The sequence below is a fragment of the Pelodiscus sinensis genome, chromosome 3 (genome assembly GCF_052426305.1).
Source record: "Pelodiscus sinensis isolate ZL-2025 chromosome 3, ASM5242630v1, whole genome shotgun sequence".
Lineage (NCBI taxonomy): Eukaryota > Metazoa > Chordata > Testudines > Trionychidae > Pelodiscus > Pelodiscus sinensis.
In genome coordinates, this window is record NC_143054.1 from 186341707 (window position 1) to 186365779 (window position 24073).

Sequence of the window (24073 nt, forward strand, 5' to 3'; positions counted from 1 at the left end):
CACACGCTGTGTGCCAGGCTAGGAGATTAAACAGAATGTGGATGTCTGTGAGGTTTTCTTTTGTCATTGCTACTGTGACCGGGTGAGGTCACAGAGTGCTGACACGGCCACTGCCACTCACCTTCCTGCTCTCTGGAGCTTCTCACCGCTCTTCCCCAACCAAGGCACCAAGCTGAGATCACTGCCCCCAACCCCCAGAGAAGCAGTACTTACACTGAATCTCTTCAGGTCCAAGAAGAGTGCAGTTTGGGGCCTTGCTTCCTGGGATACCACTCCCCAAATGGGATCAAAAGCCTCACTGAATTATTTGGGTCCACGTCCTTTAACAATGAAAGGGGGAATGTACACACTGGTTGCTCCCCCAGGTAATAACTATTTAAACTGGGCTTGATAGTAAGTAAAGGTGATTTTATTAAGTGCAAGCAGAAGATTTAAGAGGTTATAAGTGAGAACAGGCAGAGCAAAGTCCATTACAAATCAAAAGTAACAAAAACACTTCGCTAACTCTACCACTAAAATCCTTCGCACAAACTATTACAAACTCGCCCTAAAATGGTTTCTGTTCCAGCTGCACTTTCAAACCAGGGTCATCTCACTTCCCCTGGCGTCTCTGGTTCACCCTCCTCAGGTGTGTCCAGCCAGCCAAAAACAAGACTCCTACCTACCTATTTTGTTTAAAGAATTCCCTTGTTGCAAGGGGAGTCAGCTGGCTGCTCCCCACCAACCACAGCTAAGACTTAAGGACAAAAGGCTATTTGCATACGATTGCCCAGATATGGAGGCCTCCCAGCAGCAGAATTACCCTTGATGGCTTTCCATTGACACATTTAAAAATCATAAAGTATTCCCTACCCCATGTGTCTAATTTTACACACAAGATTGCTATATGCACCTCAATAAGATAAACAGACCCAGTGGATTATGACATGCAGATTGATGGGCTACATGACATTTGCTCCAAGCACCTTTGCGTTATGTATAGTTATGTCCATAAGTCTATTTCATAAAGCAAGGGGGGTTCTCACAGCGACCTGCTCCCCTTTTCAGCGATGTTTTTAAATTCCCACATAAATGGATTCAGGAAGGGCCAACACAGACGGGTGGATCTCTAGAAGTTACAAACCAGGAACGGGTGATTCAGCAATTCCAGACCCTGAGGGCAGAATAGGGCCAGCAGCAGGCCCCGTTCAGAAAGGCTGGCCTGGGGTTGGGCTGTGGCTCCCGTTGCGGTGGCGGAGCTGTGCTGCCCAGCCAGGTGGTGGTCCTGGGTGGGAGGGGCATGCAGTTCCATGAGTTTGTGGGAGGGGGCAGGGTGTGTGATGAGAGGGAGGAAAGGGGATGGGGCGTAGGTGGGGATGGGCCGTATGGTAAGGGGATGGTGGAGGTGAGGGGGATATAGGAATGGAGGCAGAGGAATGGGCAGGAGGGGTGGGGAGGAAAGGATGGGGGTGCAGGAATGGAGGAAGGAGGTGGGGATACGGAGAGGCAGTAGGGTGGGGGAGGAGTTAGGGAGGATGGTGAGTGCAGGAATGGAGGCAGGGGATCAAACTGAAGTACAGGTTGCCCTGGGGAGGGGGAAGAGCTGGGGCTAGCCTGGCTTCAGCCCTGCCCAATGGCCGGAGAGAGGGAGGTCAGAGCCGGGGCAGTTGTTAAGTGAGGAGTACAGATTTCGAAATAACCAGCCCATTATTTTGGAACAAGGGGCTTGGCAGTGTGGACACTGCTTATTATTTTGAAATGAGGGGGGTTATTTCAAAGTAACTCGCTAGTGTAGACCAGGGCTCTGTGTGTGCACACTGGCTGCTGGGGAAATTTCAGAGAGATCTGAGTTGTATCTGTCACATACTGACTGAAAGCTCTCCTCTATCCCAGAGCTCTGTCTCTCTTCCCCTGCTTTCCAGAGATGGGGTACGTGGCCTGGGGGAGGGAGTGGAAGGGGTTAGGGTGTACGTGAAAGAGACTGAGCTGGTTGCTGGGGAAATCTCAAACAGGGCACTTTCTCTTTAGGAGAAGCACACTCACAAGAATAGAAGGAGAAAAGTTCCAACCTGAGTCCTCTTGAACAAGAGCCTCCTGTTCCCCTGCTCTGCAGAGATGGGGTACAGGGACACCCCTCACTCTCTGCTCTGCACAGCTAGTGGGAGCATCTCAGGAGCACTGAGCTGCAGCAGGAAGTCTGAGACGCTACACCGACTTATACCTGTGTTGAATCTGGTCTTAAGAATGGGATATGTGATTCCCAGCTGGCTGCCAAAGGAGTGGTAAGCAGTGGCATAGGTCCTTCTTTTGTCATATCCATCTTCCTTCTTCAATTCTCTCCCTTTCTCTGCCACACTCTCCTTCTTGGATATTAAGATAAAGTGCATCCATTTGTTTTCTGTAGTGGAGAACTAGTGTAAAAAAAGAGGGAGAAAAAAGGAAGCTTTCAACTAAAAGGGCATCTGTCCTTTCAGGAGGATAAACTGCCACATGAGCCAGACAGCATTATAAATCCACTACTGCAGCGCTTGCCTAATAAAGACTTGAAAAAATAAACAAACATGCTATTGAAAGAAAAACACAAAACAGGAGAGAAACTTTATTTTTAGTAGAAAAGCAACAGCCTCTGTTGTCTAACTTTCAGGATTCCATAACTACAGTAGGGCTGTGTCTACACTGGGCCACTTATTCCGGAAAATCAGCCCCTTTTCCGGAATAAGCTGCGAGCTTTCTACACTGGCCCTTGAATTTCCGGAAAAGCAACGACGCTCTACTGTACAAAATCAGCCACTATTCCGGAAAAGCTACGCTGCTCCCGCTCGGGCATAAGTCCTTATTCTGGAACACTGTTCCGGAAAAGCGCCAGTGTAGACAGCCCAGTAGTCTTTTCCGGAAAAAAGCCCCGATCGCGAAAATGACGATCGGGGCTCTTTTCCGGAAAAGTACGTCTACATTGGCCACAGATGCTTTTCCGGAAAAAGGGCTTTTCCGGAAAAGCAGCCTGCCAATGTAGACGCTCTTTTTCCGGAAATACTTATAACGAAAACTATTCTGTTTTAAGCATTTCCGGAAGTTCATGCCAGTGTAGACACAGCCTAGAAGTGTATCATAGCCCATATTAGAACCCAGCCATTCACTTGGTAACAAAACAGAGAAGAAAAGAATCTGGCATCTCTCTCTTGCAATCATTTAGAAATCTGAGCTGAAAAAGGAAAATACTGGTCTATCATCCTATCAGCCCCGGATATGGTCTCCTGACAAAGGATGTCTCAGACATTAAGCTCTAACCATGTGTGACAGGGCGCCTGCCCTGCACTGGCCCTTTAAGACCAGGACTCAGGCCCTGAGCTGGGGCGAGAAACAAAGAGGCCAGCTGGAGCTGTTTGGGCTAGGGAGAGCCCAGCTGGCAACTATCTAGGGCAGCACAATTGGCTTGTAGAAGCCAGCTGAAACCATTAGGGCGAGTGAGAGCCCAGCTGACAGCTATAAATGGAGAAGCACAGTTTGCTTGGGGAGAGCCAGTGGAGGGTTGAATGCAGAGGAAGCAGGAGCTCCTTGGAGGGAGACAAGCTGGGGAGAGCCAGCAAAGGCTGGAAGTAGGCCAGCAAAGGCTCCCCTTGACTAGGGGCTGGAGACAAAGACTCTGGTTTGCGGGCCGATCAGGAGGCTGACTAGGTAAGCAGAGCCGTTGCGACAAATGCCAATGATGAGCAACCCATACAGACTGTAACTTGCCCTGAGAATGGGCTAGATGAGGATAGTCAGGGGGCACTGAGGCACGATAGGGGGCTTGCACCCTGACACCATGGCAGCTGCTTTTGTTGTAAACATAAAAATGTTGCCTTTCACACGAGTCAGTTAAGTGCTCAGCATTTTTAAAGCAACAACTTAAACTGGTTAAGAAGAATGGAAAAAAAGTTAGGCTGTGTCTCCACTGGGAAGGTTTGGTGACCAAAAATGTTGTCGACATGCAAATGTAACCAAAGGGGAAAACAATTAAACCAGTTTTTCTGCCTCCTATTGTCAACATTTCATGGCCATGTTGCTAGCACCCTCTTGACAGAGCAAAGCAATGTGGGTGAGCACCCCACAGTGCAGTGTTCTGGGAAGTCAGAGTTGATCCCTGCACTTCTTGGGATTCCCCTCATAGCTCTATGAGCTCTCCATGCAGAGGAATGTCAAAGCAGCACCGTAGTCTCTCCAGCCCTCCCTCTGCAGTCTGCCTGCCACTGTGTTCCTAGTGCAGGGCAGACCTGAAGCACTCCAGTGATTTGTTCTTTGTTCCCCAAATGGAGCAGCTCACTCAGCTGTCAGATATATTCCAGAGCTTTGAAAGGGGAGGGGCAAATGCCTGCAGGGAAGCAGAGATCACAAAACACTGAGCACAGCCATGAGGGCAGGCATTGTGGGATACTGTCAGAAGCCAGTTCTCTCCACGAAACAGAGCAGAGTCCATACTGGCTTTGTCGACAATAAAGGGAGGGGAAAAGATAAAAGTCTCTAGCAGGGTTGGAAGTATTTTGTCATCAAAACTGGTGTTTTCCCAGCAGTGTAAATGCTCTCCCTGTTTTGTTGCCAGAAGGCAGGTTTTGGTGACAAAACGTGCCACAATAAATAAGCCCTTACAAAAAGATTTAAAACTTTTCTCCTTTGTACTCACATTTAGAAAAGAAATCCCAAAAATTGTATTATCTTTTCAATATATTCTGTTTTTTAAAAAAAATTTCTTTAAAAAAAGTCTCTTTGATTTCATACTGGTCAGTGTCTCTGAAAGCCTGCCCTCGTCAAATTGGCAAACAGTGACTGTCTGTTCTTGCTACAGTGGGCTTTGCAGCTTTGGCCTGCCCGGACCTACCTGTGGCTGAATCATGTGCAGCTATCACTGGTGTATGTCTGAGCCATGTAGGAGCAAGGTTATAGGACCTTAGAGCAGATGAATCTCAAGTCCCTCCTCAGTTTTCACTCTGCCTTTGGTAGAAACACCCCCAATGAAATCAACAGGAATTTTCTAGAGCAGAGATTTTAGAACTGGGATTTGGGAGATCAAACTTATGGTCCCCTACTGCAGCCTTCTGGAAGTTTTGTCTGAACAAGATCTCCGATTAGGAACATAGGCAAGGTGATGTCTGATGTGTTCCTCATACCAAGAGCACGCTGTGTTTTCTGCGTGGAGGACTTCTATTTCAGATTAAAGAAACCAAGAAAGAATATGTAACACTCAGCGAGGGACAGCATGAGAACAGTGTCACTGACTGTCACAGTCATTGTGATTTGATCTGCAACACTACTTCCCCCAGACAAGCAGGGAGTCTTTTTTACATTTAAAGGTGCAGGACACACAAAACAGAATCATAGCGACACCCACCCCCATTCACGTAAGTACATGTACAATATGGTCCTATCTGCATGTGCATGTATGCACGCAAACACTCACAAATTTGATCTAGATAGATAATAACCAGCAGCCTTAACAGAGTCACAAGGTGTCAAACCAGAGAAGATCTTTAAAATAATATGTTACAGACATACACAAAGTGCACACAACAGCACTGTCTGCCATATATTTGAGAGTTTGTTTTAGCAAGTGAGTCTATCTGTCCATATGTCTGTTTTTCCAGAACTCCTCCTAAACTGTAAAGAGCTAGGACCACCAAACTGGATGTGCAGCTTCCTTTTATAACCTAAGGCAAGGTCAGGTGTAGTTGTACCAGGAAAATGGGATATGCCTCGAATGAGACTGTTTGTTTGTTTTTCATAATACAGAATGGGAGGGGACTGCTTGCAAGGACAGTTATATTGTGAAATGACCACAGGGGGCAGCAAAGGACCAGAGATGGGGACCAGGACAGCTATTACCTCACTGGGGCAGAAGGGGCAGGGGTGGAGGTAGAGTTCCCACCCACTGCCTGGGCAGTGTGGCCCCTGCCTTGACCAGCCCTAGGAAGATGCTGTCCAGGCAGCATGGCCCCTGCTGCAGCCAGCCCTGGGGAGCCATCGCCCTGGGCAGCAAAGTCTTTGTCGGCTTCTACACTGCCCACACTCCCAGTCTCCTGCTCTGAGTCCTTCCTCACTTCAACCCTGACCCCAGCACAACAACTCCCTTCTCTGAGTCCCTCCTCATCTCCCATATCCTGACACCTTTGCCACCCACACTCTCAGCCTGCAATACTGAGTAAATCTTCTAGTATGTGTGTATATATACAGCAAGAGCAATTTAATGGAGCACTTATTATAAATGCAAACAACATTCGTTTTGATCTCAACTTGTATCTGAGGGATATTAGTTCAGTCACCATTGAAAAGCTCTAGTACAGACGATGGAGTTTTTTGTTTTACTTTATTAAAGGAATTAACTTAAATATAAGAACTGTCACTCTTAAATAGGGGCAGTTTGTGTCTATGTAAGAAAACAAAACCCACACCAGCAAAGGCAGAAACATTAACAGTGAGGAGCTGACAGGATAAAGGGAAGAAACTCCTTTTTCCCCTCTCCCTGAATCAGGTTTCACGTTGAAATGAGCTTGTCACATACTCCTCTTTATCTCCAGTGTCAACTGAGTCACTTAACCTTCGGGTACATACTTACAGTCAACTGCTAGACAGTGAACAGAGAATTAGGCCAAGGGATCTAAAACACAATAAGGCAGGTTTCACAGTTCTTCTTTAGAATTATTCTTCACGCTGCATAAATGTGTCTGGTGTCCCTGAATACAGCCTGTTGGTCAAATCCCCATCCCCCCCAAATTGAGAGGGTCACAATCAGTTTTCCATAAACACAAGGGGCTCCAGAGAAATAGAAACACCTTCCCTTAACAGACCACGGACGAGAATTGGGTTATTCTTGCTGCCAGTCAGGATCTCCCTAAGACATGATCCATGTTTGTATGGACAAGCCTTCCAAAGGTATAACAGAAATCATCAAAACAGATGTTCCACAGAAATACAGTGCAGGATGGAAAATAGTGTGAAATATGTAATGATATAGGGTTAGCTTGTGAACCCATTTCTTCCTCTTGTGAGCAGTTGTGCTGGTCTGTAAGGCGCTGTTAGTAAAATACGGCCTATTGTGCTTCACAGCCTGACAGAACTGAGTTAGCTTGATTGGGACCATTGACCATGGAGCCCTGCTTAGTTTCCAAGGGCGAAGTGCTCTTCAGGTCTGCTCATGTAGTCTCTATGCAGTTGTTCAGTCCAGCCACTTCCCCAGAGTTGGAATGCATGACTCCATCGCCCCACAGCAAAACAAGCCACACCAGCACTGGGGAACCCAATTGCAGGGACAGTGGGAACATTCCTAACACGGCATTAAAGGGCCCTGGTCCTAGCTGTGATCTCTTCCCCCTGGCAGCAACTACTAAGGCAGGAGTTAGTCTCTGCAGGCAGAATACAGAGTGGGGAAAAGAGTTAGGGCCACCTTCTTGGGTATCAGGGCTGATTCATCTTCAGGACTAGTTTTCGTTGTGTGGCTCCAGTTTACAGGCTACGTGGATAATGATGTGTGCCCCCTGATGAAGATGCCTCTGGGTGTGGCCCACAGACTTTGAAAATACACATTCCTTTTCTCTTTCTTGCACAATGGGCATTTTCATGAACAGTAGCTTCTTAAAATGACAAGAAAATATTGGTACAGATCCTCAACAGGGGTAAATGGAAGTAGCCCCGTTGAAGTCAAGTCCGTCAAGATCAATGGAGCGGCACTGACTTATGCCAGATGAGGATCTGGCCTAGCAATTAGGCTACGTCTACACTATGAGTTTTCTCAGCAGAAAAAATATGCTAATGAGGGACTATGCCTACCTTCGTGCCTCCAGCTTCCATCCCAGACACACCACACGATCCATTGTCTACAGCCAAGCACTGAGGTACAACCGCATTTGCTCCAACCCCTCAGACAGAGACCAACACTTACAAGATCTTTACCAAGCATTCATGAAACTACGAAATCCACACGAGGAAGTAAGGAAACAGATTAACAGAGCCAGACATGTACCCAGAAGCCTCCTGCTGCAGGACAAGCCCAAGAAACCAACAGAACACCACTGGCCATCACCTACAGTCCTCAGCTAAAACCTCTCCAACGCATCATCAGTGATCTTCAACGCATCCTGGACAATGATTCCTCACTTTCACAGGCCTTGGGAGGCAGGCCAGTCCTCATACACAGACAACCCACCAACCTGAAGCATATTCTCACCAGCAACTATACACTGCACCATGGTAACTCTAACTCAGGAACCAATCCATGCAACAAACCTCGGTGTCAACTCTGCCCACATATCTACACCAGCAACACCATCACAGGACCTAACCAGATCAGCCACACCATCACTGGTTCATTCACCTGCACATCTACCAATGTAATATATGCCATTATGTGCCAAAAATGCCCCTCTGCTATATACATCGGCTAAACTGGACAGTCCCTACGTAAAAGAATAAATAGACACTAATCAGATATTAGGAATGGGAATATACAAAAACCTGTAGGAGAACACTTCAGTCTCCCTAGACTCACAATAGCAGATCTAAAGGTAGCCATCCTGCAGCAAAAAAACTTCAAGACCAGACTTCGAAGAGAAACTACTGAGCTACAATTCATCTGTGAGTTTGACACCATCAACTCAGGATTAAACAAAGACTGTGAATGGCTAGCTAACTACAAAAGCAGCTTCTCCTCTCTTGGTATTCACACCTCCAGGTCACCTGCTAGTCGTGGGCCCTATCCTCCCTGATGGAATTAACCTTGTTATCTCTAGCCTGATTCTGGCCTGCATATTTATACCTGACTCTGGATATTTCCACCACATGCATCTGACGAAGTGGGTCTTTGCCCACGAAAATGTGTGCTAATTGAGATTTGGGGCTATTTTCATGGTTAAACAGTATAAAATACTGTTCTTTCTGTGTGAACGTGTTTACTACCCAAGCTGTTTTGGCAATGTGTATTCAATTACCTTGCAGCAAAGCATTCTGGAATGAGCTCATCTTTAGTTCTGCAATTTTTACTGCAGTTAGCATAGGTTTTACATACGTGTAGTTTATCTTTGTTCATAAAGTAAATATTAGTTAAATCCGATGTTGCTCTGATCAGCCTTATGCGACCATGTGATGAAAGATCTGGTCATAAGGCAGGGTTGCACAAAGGCAGCGCAAATGTTATTGCAAGACTCTTCATGCTGCATTTCCTGGTTTCTGTGAGTTTGATACCGTAACACTCGCATTGCATTAATACGGGGTTGTCTTTGCAGTTGTTTCCGATGTCAGGTTTTTGTAGCTGGTTGTCCTTCTGTAAGAGTAGACCAGCCTGCCTTGCTTTTTTGGCCCCTTGGGTCTTTTCTGTAGCCTTTTTGGCTCTTTGCATCTTTTCTTTCCTGGAAAAGTGGTCTCATCCTGTGAGGTACTGAGGATCCTCTACTCTTAGTGAAGTCTGTGGTAAAATATGACTAGCACTTGCTGCTGTTTACGGATGCTCAGAACCTCAGAATCAGGCCTGTTCGGAGGTAACTGAGGGAATATGTGTCAAATGAACGAGAGCTTCAGTTTATGTTTCTGAGCCTGGGAGAACTCCATCTCAAGGGAAAGGTGAATCTTTCCATATTAACTCTTTATTTTTTAATTTTCCACCCGGTATAAACCAGGCTGTGACATCTTTTCTCAACCCCAAACAGCAATATTCCCTGAACAATTTATCAACCCCAGAATGATTTTTATGCATCCACTACATATTATTTGGATGGGAGGGCCAGTCTTTTAGCTAATGCACTGGACTGGGAATCAAGAGTCGAGCTTGATTCCTACCTCTGCCTCAGACTTTCTGGGGGTGCCATTTGAGCCAAGCTACTGTTTGTTTGCCTGCCCTGCCCTGAACCAGAGCCTGGGCTGCCACTGACTCAGAACTGTTTGCCTGCCCCGCCCTCAGGCCTCCTCCAGCCTGAAAGGGGCCACTGGGCTAGTATGTGTAGGCCCGAGCAATAGTCAAGGGCCCAGGACTAAGCAAGACCGCTTACACTCCTATCAGAGGTAGCCTCCTACCCAAAGCAAAGGCAGGTTCCCTGGAGTCTCCCAAGAGCCTCTCTCCACCTGGTGAACGACGACACTCTCCTCTCTGTTGTCACACTCGGAAGTGCCACCAGCACAATCGGTATTTGCACGAGTGTTGCAGGCTGGTTGGCTGGCGTAGTGAGGTCATCCTGGAGAAATACTGCTTAGTGGAATAATGCAATGTCAAGAAAACAATGTTTTTGTGCCTGAAAAAACCCACTGCTCTGCCAGAGTCTGAGACATCTGTGGATAATCTAGTAGATCTTCTAATCCCACCTGTGGTCCCTCTCTGCCTCTCATTGGTATAAATGAACAGTAATCTTAATGGAATCCGTGCAGCCGCACCACTGATAAATAGATGTGAGAGGAGAATCCAGGTTGGCACATAATCTATATTGTTACGCTCCTGGCTCCTTCCCCTTAGAGCTGCCTGGGCAGGGCACACACAGGAGAGGGAGAGCACAACCACACAAGCTGGTCTGTTGAGGTAGGGCTACCTGGAGTACAGTGACTCCAGGGAGGAGGAACCAGAATTTCCCTGATTCAAAGGCCAAAAATTACTTATTTCCTACAAGGGAATTAGTATGTTAATGGCATTCAAATCAAGTGACTCCTCATATTTTTCCAGTCTGGAGACAAATCCAGGAAGGGAACTGTGAAAGTGTACAATTAAATTAGATACCTTAATGCCAAGGCATGGGAATTGCTTACAAATTGTATCACCAGGACAAAGCAATCCGGGTGCTGCATGCTGGCAGCAATACAGATGTGATTGGCTTTCCTGGCAGGGGCTGCAGAGTATATAACAGCTGCTTTGTCTGCTGATGTGCAGTCTCTTTGCCACAAATCCAGTAAAATGCTCTGAACTATGGCTTTCTTTGTGTAACACAGGGTGGTGCATTGGAAGTCCTATATCTTAATACCAGGACATTACTTTACCATAAGCACAGACTCTTTTAGATAATTTTTTTTGTAATTACTTTATTTTAAGGATCCAGTCTAATGCCAAGTGAAGCAAACAAAAAGCTTTCTGTCAACTTCATTGGGCTTTGGATCGGGCCCAATGTCACAATAATGACAGATGGTAAACTGAACAGTGTCGTTTGCGGTAAAGATGCTACAATCCTGGAGCCATCACAGTTTTTGCATAGTACATGCAACTCAAGAGTACAAACAAAAGGAACCCCCAAGCACAAATGAGACCGTCGTCATACGTATGCACAATGTTTAAGGCAAGTAACATCATGTATAAAAGCCAGACGAGACACATTAGGATTATCAAAAGAAATATGTAGCTTGACTAGCACTGAGGAAATAATGTTCCCGTTTCCAAGGAATCTTGTGGCTGTCTCTTGCCACATTACAACGTTAGAACGACTGGCTCATTTTGCAAGCTTAAAATACAGTTTTGCTACCTGCAAGATTCCAGTTTTCTTGAACATTAAGAATGATCCTGGCACAATCTTGTGGTCCATAAAAAACCCCATGGCACTTCTTTGCATGAGCGGGAGTGTTAGCCTTGATTAAATATCCTAGCACCTTAAATTCAGCAAATGCAATGCTTTATATGAGGCTCCATCTAAAATCTATCCAGAAACTGAATCTGGTGCAGAATTCCCATTCTGGTGCTCATGTGGTTACATGGTACTTCCTTTGGGGCAACACACAAACACCTTTGCTTTTGGAACGGCACTGGCAACCTATCAAGTACCATGTAGAATATGAGCTAAGAGCTTTGCCCTGTATAAGGCCCTCAGTATCCGGGGACCACATGAACCAAAGAATACCCCTTACTCCATGCCATGCTGCTGCAGTGGGGATTGAGACAAAGGCAGCTGGGTTGGAACCCCAGTAATAGGAGGGCAGAGTGTTCGGCCAGGGGCTCTTCACTGTGACTTGCCCCATCCTAGTTCAAACTCTCCCTAGTGTATTGGCTTGCAGGACAGGCTAGAAGGCCCCTTTTGGATTCCTGAGCTGCGAGGCACTGGGAGGCATCTTACAGGTGACTGACTGTAAGATGGTGCGGCTCCTGGCAGGTGCTGGATGACAAGCAAATGTTAATGACTGGGCAAAGGGGAATCCTGCAAGGAGGCTGTTGGTTTATACCGCTGTTCTTGCGCAAAAACTTAGTTACAGTATAGTGTCGGAAAACAGGGCTTCTTCTGGAAGAGTTATTCCTCTCCCCACGAGGAATAAGCCCTCTTGTGCAGGAGCTCTTCCACAAGAAGGCAGTGTAGACAGGCAATATGAATTTCTTGCACAAGAAAGCCCTATGGCTAAAATGGCCATCAGAGCTTTGTTGCACAAGAGAGCGTCCACACTGCCATGGCCATCCGAGCTCTCATGCGCAAAAGCACATGGCAGTGTGGACGCGCTCTTGTGGAAGACCTTTTGCACAAGAACTCTTGTGCAAAACAGTTCCTGTGCAAAAAGCCTGCAGTATAGATGTAGCCTTTGTGTATCAGCGTGTAAAGGAAGACTAAGGGAGAGGGAAGAGCATCACTGCCTTTAAACTAGGGTAAATGTTCACTGTTAAGATCAGCCACCAGCAGCACAACAGCTCCCTTCTGTTCCACGCGCAACAATCACACTAACCATGCCTGGGAGGCTCACCCAGTGGGGAGCCGGGGCTGGAAGGAAAGGGAAGCCCCCCGCCACCTTTGAATAGAGTTCATTCCAAGGCTCTGTCTCTGTGGCAGTCTGGTCACTGAATTCAGGGAGCTGTGGCTTAGACCCTGTGTGTGTGTGGGGGGGGGGGGGGGGGCAGCATAAAGTCTGGAGCTGCTAGCTCAGTTTCAAGCAGAATAAGGAACTACAACGTGCGCCGAGGCCTGGCCTATGATCAGAACGGACATGGTGAGAATGCACTGCTGCAGCCACAGGGTCCAACAGCAGCACATGCACCAAGCTGGCCATGCTGCTAGAAGAGAGGAATACCAGCAGCATATAGAGAAGTGCAGGCACAGCTGTCCCAAGAGCCAGAAAGCTGGGATTACCCGGCCTCACTGGACTCCATGGCTATGTCTACACTCGCGGCTTCTTGCGCAAGTAATATGCAAATGAGGCTAAGCGTGGAATATCGCTGAGCCTCATTTGCATACCTAATGAGCCACCATTGTTTTCAGAAGAGGCTCTTGTGCAAGAAGGAGCGTCTACACTGCCCCTTCTTGTGCAAGAAAAACCCTCTTGCGCAATGCCGTTCTTCCTGAAAATAGGTGTAACGGCATCGCACAAGAGGGTTTTTCTTGCGCAAGAAGGGGCAGTGTAGATGCACCTTCTTGCACAAGAGCCTCTGCTGAAAACAATGGTGGCTCATTAGGTATGCAAATGAGGCTCGGCGATATTCCATGCTTAGCCTCATTTGCATATTACTTGCGCAAGAAGCCGCGAGTGTAGACATAGCCCATATGACTAGGAAACCCCCCTTCTTCCCTCTCATACCAGCAGGATGCTCTGGACAGCTGGGGTAGAATGCTTTGGATTTTTCATCAGTTTACACATTTTGAGTTTTCAGACTTTGTTGGAGAAATTTTGCTGGGAAAGAAAACATCCCACTAAGTCTGATTCGCACCATTAAGAAACATGAAAAAAATGTAGTGGCGGCAGATGCCTGAGTGTGTTTAGGTGCATAGAGCTGAATTCTTTGTCTGACAATGTTATAGATAAGTCTCTTGTAGACACATTTCTACTGTAACATGCTATAGAAGTTCTCAGCCCATGGGTAGATACTTTCCCAAAATGTGGTGAAAATTGGTTTGTCTGATTTAAAGCAGATCGTTTTGTCTTGTCTGGATCCAGGCTTTGTTATTATAGAGTTTATAGTGGCAGGGTTGATTTTATATCACCGAAATTAGGATAATAGAGCGAACACTTCCTATTTCCTGGGGATGTTTTGATAAAGTTGTATGACAATAGAATGAGGTCAGCTATTAATTTGTGTTTTAAAATTTCTGATTGCCAGCACTTAGTTGCTGTTATAGATACATAAAGGATGCGGGGAGGGGATGCTGGAAATGCGCTTTCTATTTTTGCACTGGATACTATTAAAGAGGTGTTTCTGAGAAAATACTGGCACTGCCTTGCTCTCAAAGCTGTTTGTGGTGCAGATTCCAGCCACAACCAGTACGTCCACTCTGTTTAGCTACTTTCCCCCTCCACGTGGATTTGTACTAATAAATGACTTTTTAACCCAAAACAAGAAGCCTTATTGGTACTGTGGTCATATACATGTACACACATCACACACAAACATGTTTAAGCAGGAAACATAACATCATTGTGATAAAGTGATAGCTCTCATCAGGGAGATAGACACACAAGCCTAACAAGTCTGTAGCTTCAAATCATGGCCACTGAAATTCAAGAGGAGGACCCAGAGCCGGTCCCTAACAGCAGTGCAGTGGTCTAGCGTGTTAAGTCAGCGGTCCATCTATTTGCAAGCTTTCCCCCAGTTCACATGACTGATTCTTTTGACTCTGGTTCCACAGTGCTGGCTGGGGCGGGGGCTTGGTTCCGGTGTGTTACCAGAGGTGACGTTTCCTCTTCAGATTTGCAGTTGGGAATCGCTTCTACGCTGACTTCGTTTAGCTCCGGTTCTTTCGCCTTCGTTTCTTTTTGATTCAGATAATGAAGGATACCTGCTCCCAGGGCATCTCCTTCAACATTCACCACAGTGGTGGTTCGGTCCCTGGTCAATGGCAAAAGCACATACACAACCATTTAAGAGATACGATTTAATACAGGGGGCCATTCCGGCCTGAGGTCAACGGTGACAGAAGGGATACTCAGTTCCTTGCTGCACAGACAGGGCATTAGACATTCTCTACAGGTATCAGGACAGTTTAAGTATTATGGAAATATAGTGTTTTATGGGGAGCGCCACCTATTGGAGTCAGCCAGACTCAATTTCCAAGCCAGGGCTACTCAACTTTGGAAGCCCTGGGGGCTACAATAATACTCACAGCACTTGTCAAGGGTTGCAACTTAAGTGTGGTTGCAGACACATGCAAATATATATGCAAACAGCTTCTTTCACACTGACGGGCACAAATACAAAGATTAAGCCTTAAGCTGCGGCGCCGGACCCACACATGGCCACTGTAAGCCAGTCAGCACCGCTCAGGCTCTGCCCACAAGGCTAAGCCGCCAGCACTTTCCACAATGCCCCAGTGCTCCCAGCACCCCCTCCCTGGGGGCTAGAAACAGCCAGCCCATCCACCTGCGTCGTTCAGTGCTCACCCCGCCTGGGAGATGCCTCGCCATTGTGAAACGCATTCCCTGTGGTGGCCATATTGGTAAACCCAAACCGCCCTGTGGGCCGCAAACAAATGAGCCGCATGTTTTGTAGACTTGGTCTACACTTCCTCTTCAGCTGCCAGTCCAGCATGTGGCCTCTAGCCAGGGGAGGGTGCACAAGTGATGTGCTTTCTCCACTACCCACAGGCTTCCACTTCTTTCCCTCCACAGCTGTCTCCACCAGCATAGGAACAGAGAGCCATGACTCCATTTCTGAACTTGAGTCCCCTGAATGGCCACTCATGACCCACTGCTCATCCTCCATCAGAGAGGTCGGACAGGCTGCCAGGTGTGCAGTGGGGCTGACAGACTTGCCAGGCCCATGGGAAAAGCAGGAGGGGGGAGCTCTGCACCAGTGGAAGGGTCATGGCTGAGGCTAGCTGCCCCCAGTGCTTCCTGGAGCATGCTGCATGGAGCTCCTGCTGCGATTTAAAGGACGTTTGGGAGTCCCAGACCCTTTTCAATTGCTGGGCTCTTAGAGCCCCTGAAACCCCCGATCGGTGTGTCCGCAAATGCGGCTATGGATGAACTGGGCTCTATGAAAGGGAAGCCTATACTATGGAAGAGCCCCGTCACCCAAAAACTCAGCTAGGCAGCGTGGGGCCCTGTTGCATCTGCTCATGCCTTTCCTCTTCCCGCATTGAGTGCCTTTCTATTTGTGCCTCTGCCCCACCGTGCCCCGGTTCTCATCCACCTTGAACTGGATTGTTTCTCTGCCTTTGCTCCACTCCTCTTCCAGCCTCCCCTCAGCGCAGTGAAACCCTAGCTCGAGTCAGACCCTCCAACCCAGAATGTTCAGGTGCCTATGGAACCAGGCACAAAGACTCACCCGTCACCAGTGTCTCTGTCTCCATTTTGGCACCACACCCCATCCTGATGCCCTTTGGCCACCCAATGCAATTTACAGTGACAAGGGTTCAGCACAAGGGAAGGAGGTTTAATGATCATAGCGTCGCTCTGCTGCGGGAGAGAGGCTGTCTGGTAAGAATGGGCCCATTTCTTTCCTCTGTGCTTTGGGAACCTCACTCAGCCTGCTCTGGGCCTAATTTCACCATCTGCTTAACTTGTGCCTTGGTACTAAGTACTTATTTTATTGTGAAGCACCGAATAAGTCCCCGGCTTACTCCCATCCCCACACCCAGCCTCATCATTATAACCATATACGATGCAACCACAAAGCTGATTTCTGTGCAGTACTGACTCCAGCGACCTGCTGGGTACTTTGGAAGGAAGGTGACTGTGTGGAGGAGGCTTACAATACACAGATCACAGTTCAGCCCTCAGTGAGGAGTGGGCTTAGAGCCATTAAGAGTAGGTAGGTGGGTGAAACTCTGCTGCCCAGGCCAATAGGAATGACTGGGAGTTGGACCCTATGGGTATGTCTACACTAGCTCGCTAGTTTGAGCTAGGTAGGCAAATGAGGGCAATCGGAGTTGCAAATGAAGCCACGAGGAGTAACGGTAGTTCGAATTAGAGATCCTAATTCGAACTACCTACTCCGTGCCGCGTGTAGCCATGGGCACAGAGTTCGGACTAAGGGAGATTTAAAAATGGCGGCGCCCGGGAAGATGCAAATGAAGCCCTGGATATTTAAATCCCTGGCTTCATTTGCAACTCCGGTTGCCCTCATTTGCCTACCTAGCTCAAACTACCGAGTGTAGACATACCCCATGAGTCTAAGGGTGTGTCTAGACTACTGAGTTTTGTCGACAAAAGTGGACTTTTGTCGACAAAACTATACCTGCGTCTACACTACCGCTGAGTTTTGTCAACATAACGTCGACAGAACTCAGCAGTTTTGTCGACGCTGGTAAACCTCATTTTACGAGGCATAACACCTTCTGTCGACAAGAGTTCTGTCGACAAGAAGGTGTTATTGCCTGTAGGGTTGCGTCTAGACTACAGGGTTTTGTCGACAAAGCAGCTTGCTTTGTCGACAGAACTGAATGTGTCTAGACGCTCTGTCGACAGAAGTTTTGTCAACAAAACTTCCGTCGACAAAACCCTGTAGTCTAGACGTACCCTAAGACTGGAGGCCATAAGATATTGCTTGAGCAGAAAGGAAAGGCGAAGAGACCCATTTTGGATAGCTCAATACAGTGACGTGAGAGCTAATTATGCCTTTCAGATATTTGCAGCTGGTCCCCATGTCACTCAACTGAGCTATACAGAGTCTCTCCTGGGAGTGGAGTTATTCAGGGTGGTACGAGGGGCTAAATCTAGGAGTAACAAGAAGCTAGTATGAACAGCTAGATAAAATGCTTCCCGCTTCGATCTGCCCAGCTGTGGGATGATCTCCCCTGATTTCAGAAGGGAGGTTTGTGTTGGTAAGAACTGAGCAGAACTGAAGAAGAACATCAGAATTTAGGCCCTACCTGGCTTTCCAACAAGCAAGCCAGGAGAGGTGCAAAAATAGCTAACTAAACTCATGATCAATGCACACACTGCTCTTGCACCAATAACCTGTTAATGCAAGCGTATTGGCTCTATCATCTGATGATCATTGCTTGTCCCCTGACTCCGCTCCTCTGCTAACGTGGGACTGTAGCTTACATTCCCTGGTCCTTTCTCTAATCGAGTTTTAAATGTCTGAAGCAACAGACCACGTATTGCTTTCCCCATCGTACAAGTCTAATGGATGCTTAGGAAGCTTTTCCCCATTATTCAGCCTCTGTTCTTTTTCTTCTAATTTCTAGCAATACCCTCTTGTATAGTTCTAAATAATTCCTCTTCAGGAAACTGTAGCCAATGGGAGTTTTCGCCTCAGCAAACATTAAGTAAAATTTGAATAAGTACTTTAGGATCTGTCCCACAGTTCCTAATAACTGAAACTGAGTGGTGTTATTCTTTGCCTTCTGGTGAAACGTGTGTGTGTGTGGGAGGGAGAAGGTAAACTCAACACACAACTTGGTGATTTGAGTTTTTATTTTCCAGACTTCTTTGGTTCCCTCCCCCCCCCCCCAGCAATGATCACGAGAGAATATTTACTTTTTCAACCACATATGCAGCAGCTGATAATGCATATTACACAGTACTTACACAATCCAGTCCACTGCTAATATCAAGGAGAGATCGTGCGTAGGAAGTCCAATGGCCTCTAAGATAATAGCAATGGTCAAAACTCCTCCAGCTGGGACTCCAGCTGCTCCGACGCTGGCTGCAGTGGCAGTCACACTGAGAATGTTTTCAAACAGGAGTTAGTGCCATTTCAGTAACACACCCATTCTATAGGGACAGGGCATATTTTCCTGTAGTGGCAGTTTTAACCAAAGCAAAAGGAGGGGGGCAAATGTAACTTTTGTCTGCAAATTCTTCCGTATCGGGCTGTGTATTCTGGTGTCCAATCATGAATATCAATAGGACATTAGGAAAAACTTTCTAACTGTCAAGATGGTTAAACACTGGAGTAAATTGGCTAGGGAGGTTGTGGAATCTCCATCAGAGATATTTAAGAGCAGCTTAGATAGGTATCTATCAGGGATGACTAGATGGTGCTTGGTCCTGCCGTGAGGGCAGGGGATTGGACTTGATTACCTCTCAAGGCCCTTTCAGTTCTAGTGTTCTATGAATACTGTGGGGGTACGGAGTGCTGTTTTTTTGCAAGCCTCAAAACTAGCTGTCCAAGTAAGACTCTGCTGCTAGTGCTGCCTGTGTATTTTCTGATGAACAACATGCATCAGAGTGTATTTCTGCCACATGTGCACAAAATAACATCAACCCAAGTGTTCTGGATGCTTTGCAGCCAGAATTAGACCTGGTCCTGCCCAGAGGCGTGCTAATGATCCGAATGAATAGCTTGTCAGAAAAAGAGCCAGGGCAGGAAGCCAATAGCAGGAATAGGGATGGCTGTGAGAAGGGGGAGCGCTTGGAATATGGAGGACACAGAGAAGGGGGCATGAAATTACTTAGCTTGATGTTCAGGTGTCAGGGAAAGGGGAGTGTTAAGATGGGGTAAGTTCTATACAAATGGCATTTTTGAGATGCACTAGATGCATTTAAGATTCAGATCAAGCCCTTAATCTCCACATTTATAAAACCTCCCTAAATTCCCATACACATCAAACTCTGTTGTACTGTTGGATAACATATTTCATGGCCATTTACAGACTGCAGTTTGGCGGCCTGGTTTATGTTGCTAACCCTCCAGGATTGTCCTGGAGTCTCCAGGAATTAAAGATTAGGTCATGGGATGAAATCTCCGGGGGTTGGTCCAACCAAAACTGGCAACCATGGGTCTGGCCTTTGGACTGCCAGGTATTTAAAAAAATTGTGTTTAAAACCAGAAGAACCCAAGGCTTCACATTGGCATTTGGGGCCAGGGAGATGGGGTTTGAATCACAAGCAACTTACAGAATAGTAAAGATTTGTCCAGCATTGAGGTCAACATTGTTCAGCTGAGCAATAAACACAGCTGCCACACACTGGAATATTGCGGCTCCATCCATGTTCACTGTGGCCCCAATAGGAAGGATGAATCTACTGATCCTTTTGTCTACGCCATTGTTTTCTTCAATGCACTTGATCATTGATGGGAGAGTAGCTGAGCTACACAGAGACAAGAAAAAAAAAGACAATCATGGAGCAGTACTGCCCTGTCCGACCCAGGGTATGTGCTGTAGGTTTACTGCTGTCAGAATTCTAGGCCACGATTTTCAACACTGACTAGTGACTTTGGATGCCTGATCTGAGAGTTCCTAAAAGGGCCTGATTTTCAAAGGGCAGGTGGGCGCTCAGAACTTTCTGAAAATCAGGATATTTTATAGGGCCTCAAATTGGGTAGCGTAAAACTGAGTCTCCCCAGATCACTAATTCCTTTTGCAAATCTTGGTCAACCACTTTGCAAATTCTCAGCAAAAGCAAAAGTAGTGTTGCCTGGTTAGGGGAGTTTTTCTTTAAATGGGAAAGTAAACATCCCCCAGTCTTTCATGCCTTGTTGCTGAAGAGTGGCATTTGATGAAATAAGGGCTGCACCTCACTGCTAGTAATGGCATCAGTATTGCAAAAGGTTACACCTGGACGCATAGCTACCCTTTCAGGTGTCCCACTGACATCAGTGGGTATCTGTCAGGAAGGTACCAGATGCCTAAACACAGTCCTTTGCAGGGCCAATACTTGCATCTGAAACTTATTCAAATTAAAACATGGAATTAGCATAATATTATGTATCAGAAACAAGCACACTAGCACACCTTGAACAAGTGGCAAAGGCCGTTGCAAACGGTGTTATAAGTCCCAGGAGAAAGCTGAAAGGATTTTTGCGTGTGAATGCAAAATACACAAGTGGCAAAATGATTCCTCCATGGATGACGTGACCCAGAATTGAGGCAAAGATGTATTTTCCCAGGCTGGTTACCAGAAGGACAATATCTTCCATTTCCACAATCTTGCTTCCAACAAGGAACGTAATGCCAATAGGCACGTACCTGTATAAAGAAAAACAAAGGTTGTTTTTGATTAATATTAAACCAAAGCCTTAGAAAGATACATGGTGCTTTCATTTTTAGGGGCCAAATTCTTCCTGCCAGGAAACCTGTATACAGCACTCTGTCCCTCCTCAAAGGTGGGATCTGCAGTCAATTTCATGCCTGCAGAAACAGAACATGAGGGCCTTGCACTAATGCTAAGTAAATGACCAGGGCCTGAGTTCTCTCGTAGTTGCTAAAGGGGATGTTGTCAGAATGAATAAGCTGTCACTGGCCCCTGGCCTGAAAGAGACATCGAGGAAGGCTGTAAGTGGCCCTCCAGAGTGGAGATGGTGTAGGAATGCTCCAGGAGATTGCATGCCCATAGGAGAGAGTGCAGAAGATGTCTATTGTGGAGATTTTTCCATTAGTGAGATGCCCGGTGAGTTCCTGAAGCCCAGAAGGCACAGGGCTAGTCCAGGGAAGGCATTTAACGTGTGTATTTTTCTACAACAATGGAACGTCTGGAGTCTTACTGGGGCCCATAGCTCTCCACACACCCCTATCTATGGACACACCAAATCTTCAAACATCAAGAACGTGTTTGTCGTTTCCTTTGTCAGCAACAGTTTGCAGTCCTCAAAGAGGGAACTTCTTGGGAGCTGCATTTAGGCCCCAAACGTATTTCCAGCCTCGCTGTGTGCTAGGGAATTCCCTGGAGGCTTGGAGAAAGAAATTCTCACTGCAGCTCAGCAGCTACTACTCCAGTTTCAAAGGTTACTGCAGTCCTGGGGGTCCCCATGCTATAGCTGGTCAATCAGTATAGGAGCAGTTTTTCTGGCATGTCCGCTCCTCTTCCATTCTACAGTCTGCCCCTGCCCTCAGAGAACTAATGTCACCTCTTGTGCAACTCCCCAGTCCCCCAGCTGGTCTGGGTGAGCAGCTGCTCCCACTTCTTGGCTGGTATGATAAGGGCTTCCCATCTGATTTCAATTTATTTTAAACGCTGGCTGACAACAGCCCTTAAAGATTTGGTGGCTGGGCTTGATTCAGAGTGAGAAGCAATTCAAGCCACTTGTCTTATAACAACAGTTTTGCCCTTCCCTCGCTTACTTGAGAAGTGTGAGATGTTGGATAAATACCAGGAGAATGCAGCCTTAGAGAAGGAAGGAGCAGAAGTGAGAATTAATGTACATTGCCACGTCGGGCTCAGAGGCATTCCAATAATCCACAAAGAAAAGGATTACACTTGGTGATTAATGTCAGGAAAGTTAGCTTCATAATGAGCCCAGTACAAGAACCATCACCTCTCAGGTTTTGATAGCTTAGGAATTACACTTCAGAGTGAAAGCCTTAAGCGGCTTTGAGACTTTTAAAGTTAAATCCCTAATGATAGAAATGAACATAAAGGTCTGAATTTATAAGGTCACATGTTTTGTTGACTCTATTTCATCTCTTGGGGGGAAAAAACAGCAGTTCAAGTGGAAAAACTTTCAGGATGTATGTACACGGAGTTAGGAAAGGACAGAGCATAATGTGAGAGACTTCCTGAATGGTGGCTGGTTTTCTCTACAGCAGTTTCACCAACTAAAGTAAGATGCTATTTCCTACGCGTTGTTTGATTGACAGAATGATATTCCCCACAGGTAGTTTGAGTCTCTTATACAAGATGTAACCTCCAGCCATTCAATATGCAGTACGTAATGAAAGGAAGGCATGGCATTTGGGGCTCTGATTTGGATTTTACTTTTACATGTTAAATTATTAAACCTGGAAGAGTTTTTAAAATCTCACTTTCCTCTTTCTGCTGTTTCTTCACTTCATGATGTGTTCTTGGCTTAAGACAATGGAAAAACAAATCAATGGATTCACTTTCCTTTATAGCCTTAATATTGCACTGGTCAAGTTGCAACGACCACAAGGGAATACTTACTTTTTAAAAACTGACATTTCCACTGGATTAAAAATGTATTTACTGGAAACATTTATGGTTGACTGAAACTTTTGTAAAATGTTGGGACAAATTAGTTCACCTGGTTCCAGTTATCTTTTACTGTAATTGTACTTATGGCTTAATTTCTATACTTGCGCTATTAGGATAGTTAGTTCTCTTCCCATTTTAGCAAGGTCCTAAAACTCTCTTGTGGCAAATGTCACACAAATATGTGTGCCTTACTGCTCTGAGTGTTCACTGATTGGAAATGGCTGGACGTCGGAGAAGTGGGTGAAGGTGAGGTTCTGCTAATTACAATTCTACAGGAGACGACAAAATAAGCTATCATCAGAGGTTTAGCCTCCTTAGAAAATACACAGCTATCTAGCAGATGAGGGAGGAAGGTTGTCTAGGAGACTAGCAACGTAAATGAGATGTTGAGTTGCCAACCCCCCACAATTGTCTTGGAGCTACATCATGTGATAATATCTCAGGAATATAGCCATCTAAAATTGGCAACCCTCTCTGTATGTTGGAAGTACTGACTCTTTCCTATGCAGAACATGAAAGCGGTTTTTCCCTATATGAGATGAGGCCTAAGATCTAAGGTAAAATCCTGGCTCCACTGAAGTCAATAACAAAACACTTGTTGACTTCAATAGGGTCAAGATTTTCACCCATTCTGTCACTCTAATGGGAACTCCTAACTACTCTTGTTATATGAAGGGACTGGAATTTTGAGTGGTGTTTTGACACAGCTCTGCGTTCTGTAACCAAGCACTTCTTCAGCAGCAGACTAGTCTCAAATCATAAGACAAAGGAATAAACTAAAATATGTGATCACAACTATGCACCTAGTTTGTATGAGCAATTACTACAACTTTGCATGCAAGCTGGGTTTCTCCATGTATAAAATTCTCAACTTGCCTCTGCATTCAGTCGCGTCGCAAAAGAATTAGGCACGTAATTGTGTGCTGACCCAGGCTTCTGGTGCTTTGAAAAAACTAGGAATGTGATAGTGTATATGTTTAAATGGATGCACACAAGCTCCTCCTCCACTCCACTGCTGCCTTTATATCAGAGGCAGCAGTGTGTGTGGGGAGGGTGGGGGAAGGTGGTAGCCGGTGCGCACAGAGAGCCAACTTTTAAACAGACTCCCTGCAAGCACTAGCTTCCATGGAGATGCCTCCCGTCCGCCAGGGTTAAACGAGTAACCGCTGCACATTTCAGCAGTTACACATTTACAAAAGAGAGACACTTTTTAAAACAAGGCTTGATTTTTAAAGTAATCAAACTGGAGTCCTGTAGCTGATTCCTGGTGGACTGACTGTCCTTTTCAAGAGACAGATCCCCTACAGCGCAAATGACCTTTTGGGTCCCTCTCATGTGCAAATAACAAGGTTGCAGTCTTTATTTTCAAAAG

General features: G+C 46.3%; 1 protein-coding gene across 1 annotated transcript in view; it reads right to left on the reverse strand.

Annotated features, from left to right (window-relative positions):
• Positions 1-10981: 10981 nt before the first annotated feature.
• SLC1A4 (solute carrier family 1 member 4) overlaps positions 10982-24073 on the reverse strand; it is a 48285-nt gene continuing 35193 nt past the window's right edge. Inside the window, exons 5-8 of the mRNA XM_014569035.3 lie at positions 20505-20738; positions 19666-19860; positions 18355-18489; positions 10982-14707 (exon numbers count right to left, since the gene is read on the reverse strand). Coding sequence (XP_014424521.2) covers positions 14473-14707; positions 18355-18489; positions 19666-19860; positions 20505-20738 — 799 coding nt within the window. The 3' untranslated portion in view covers positions 10982-14472. The remainder of the gene's footprint in view (positions 14708-18354; positions 18490-19665; positions 19861-20504; positions 20739-24073) is intronic.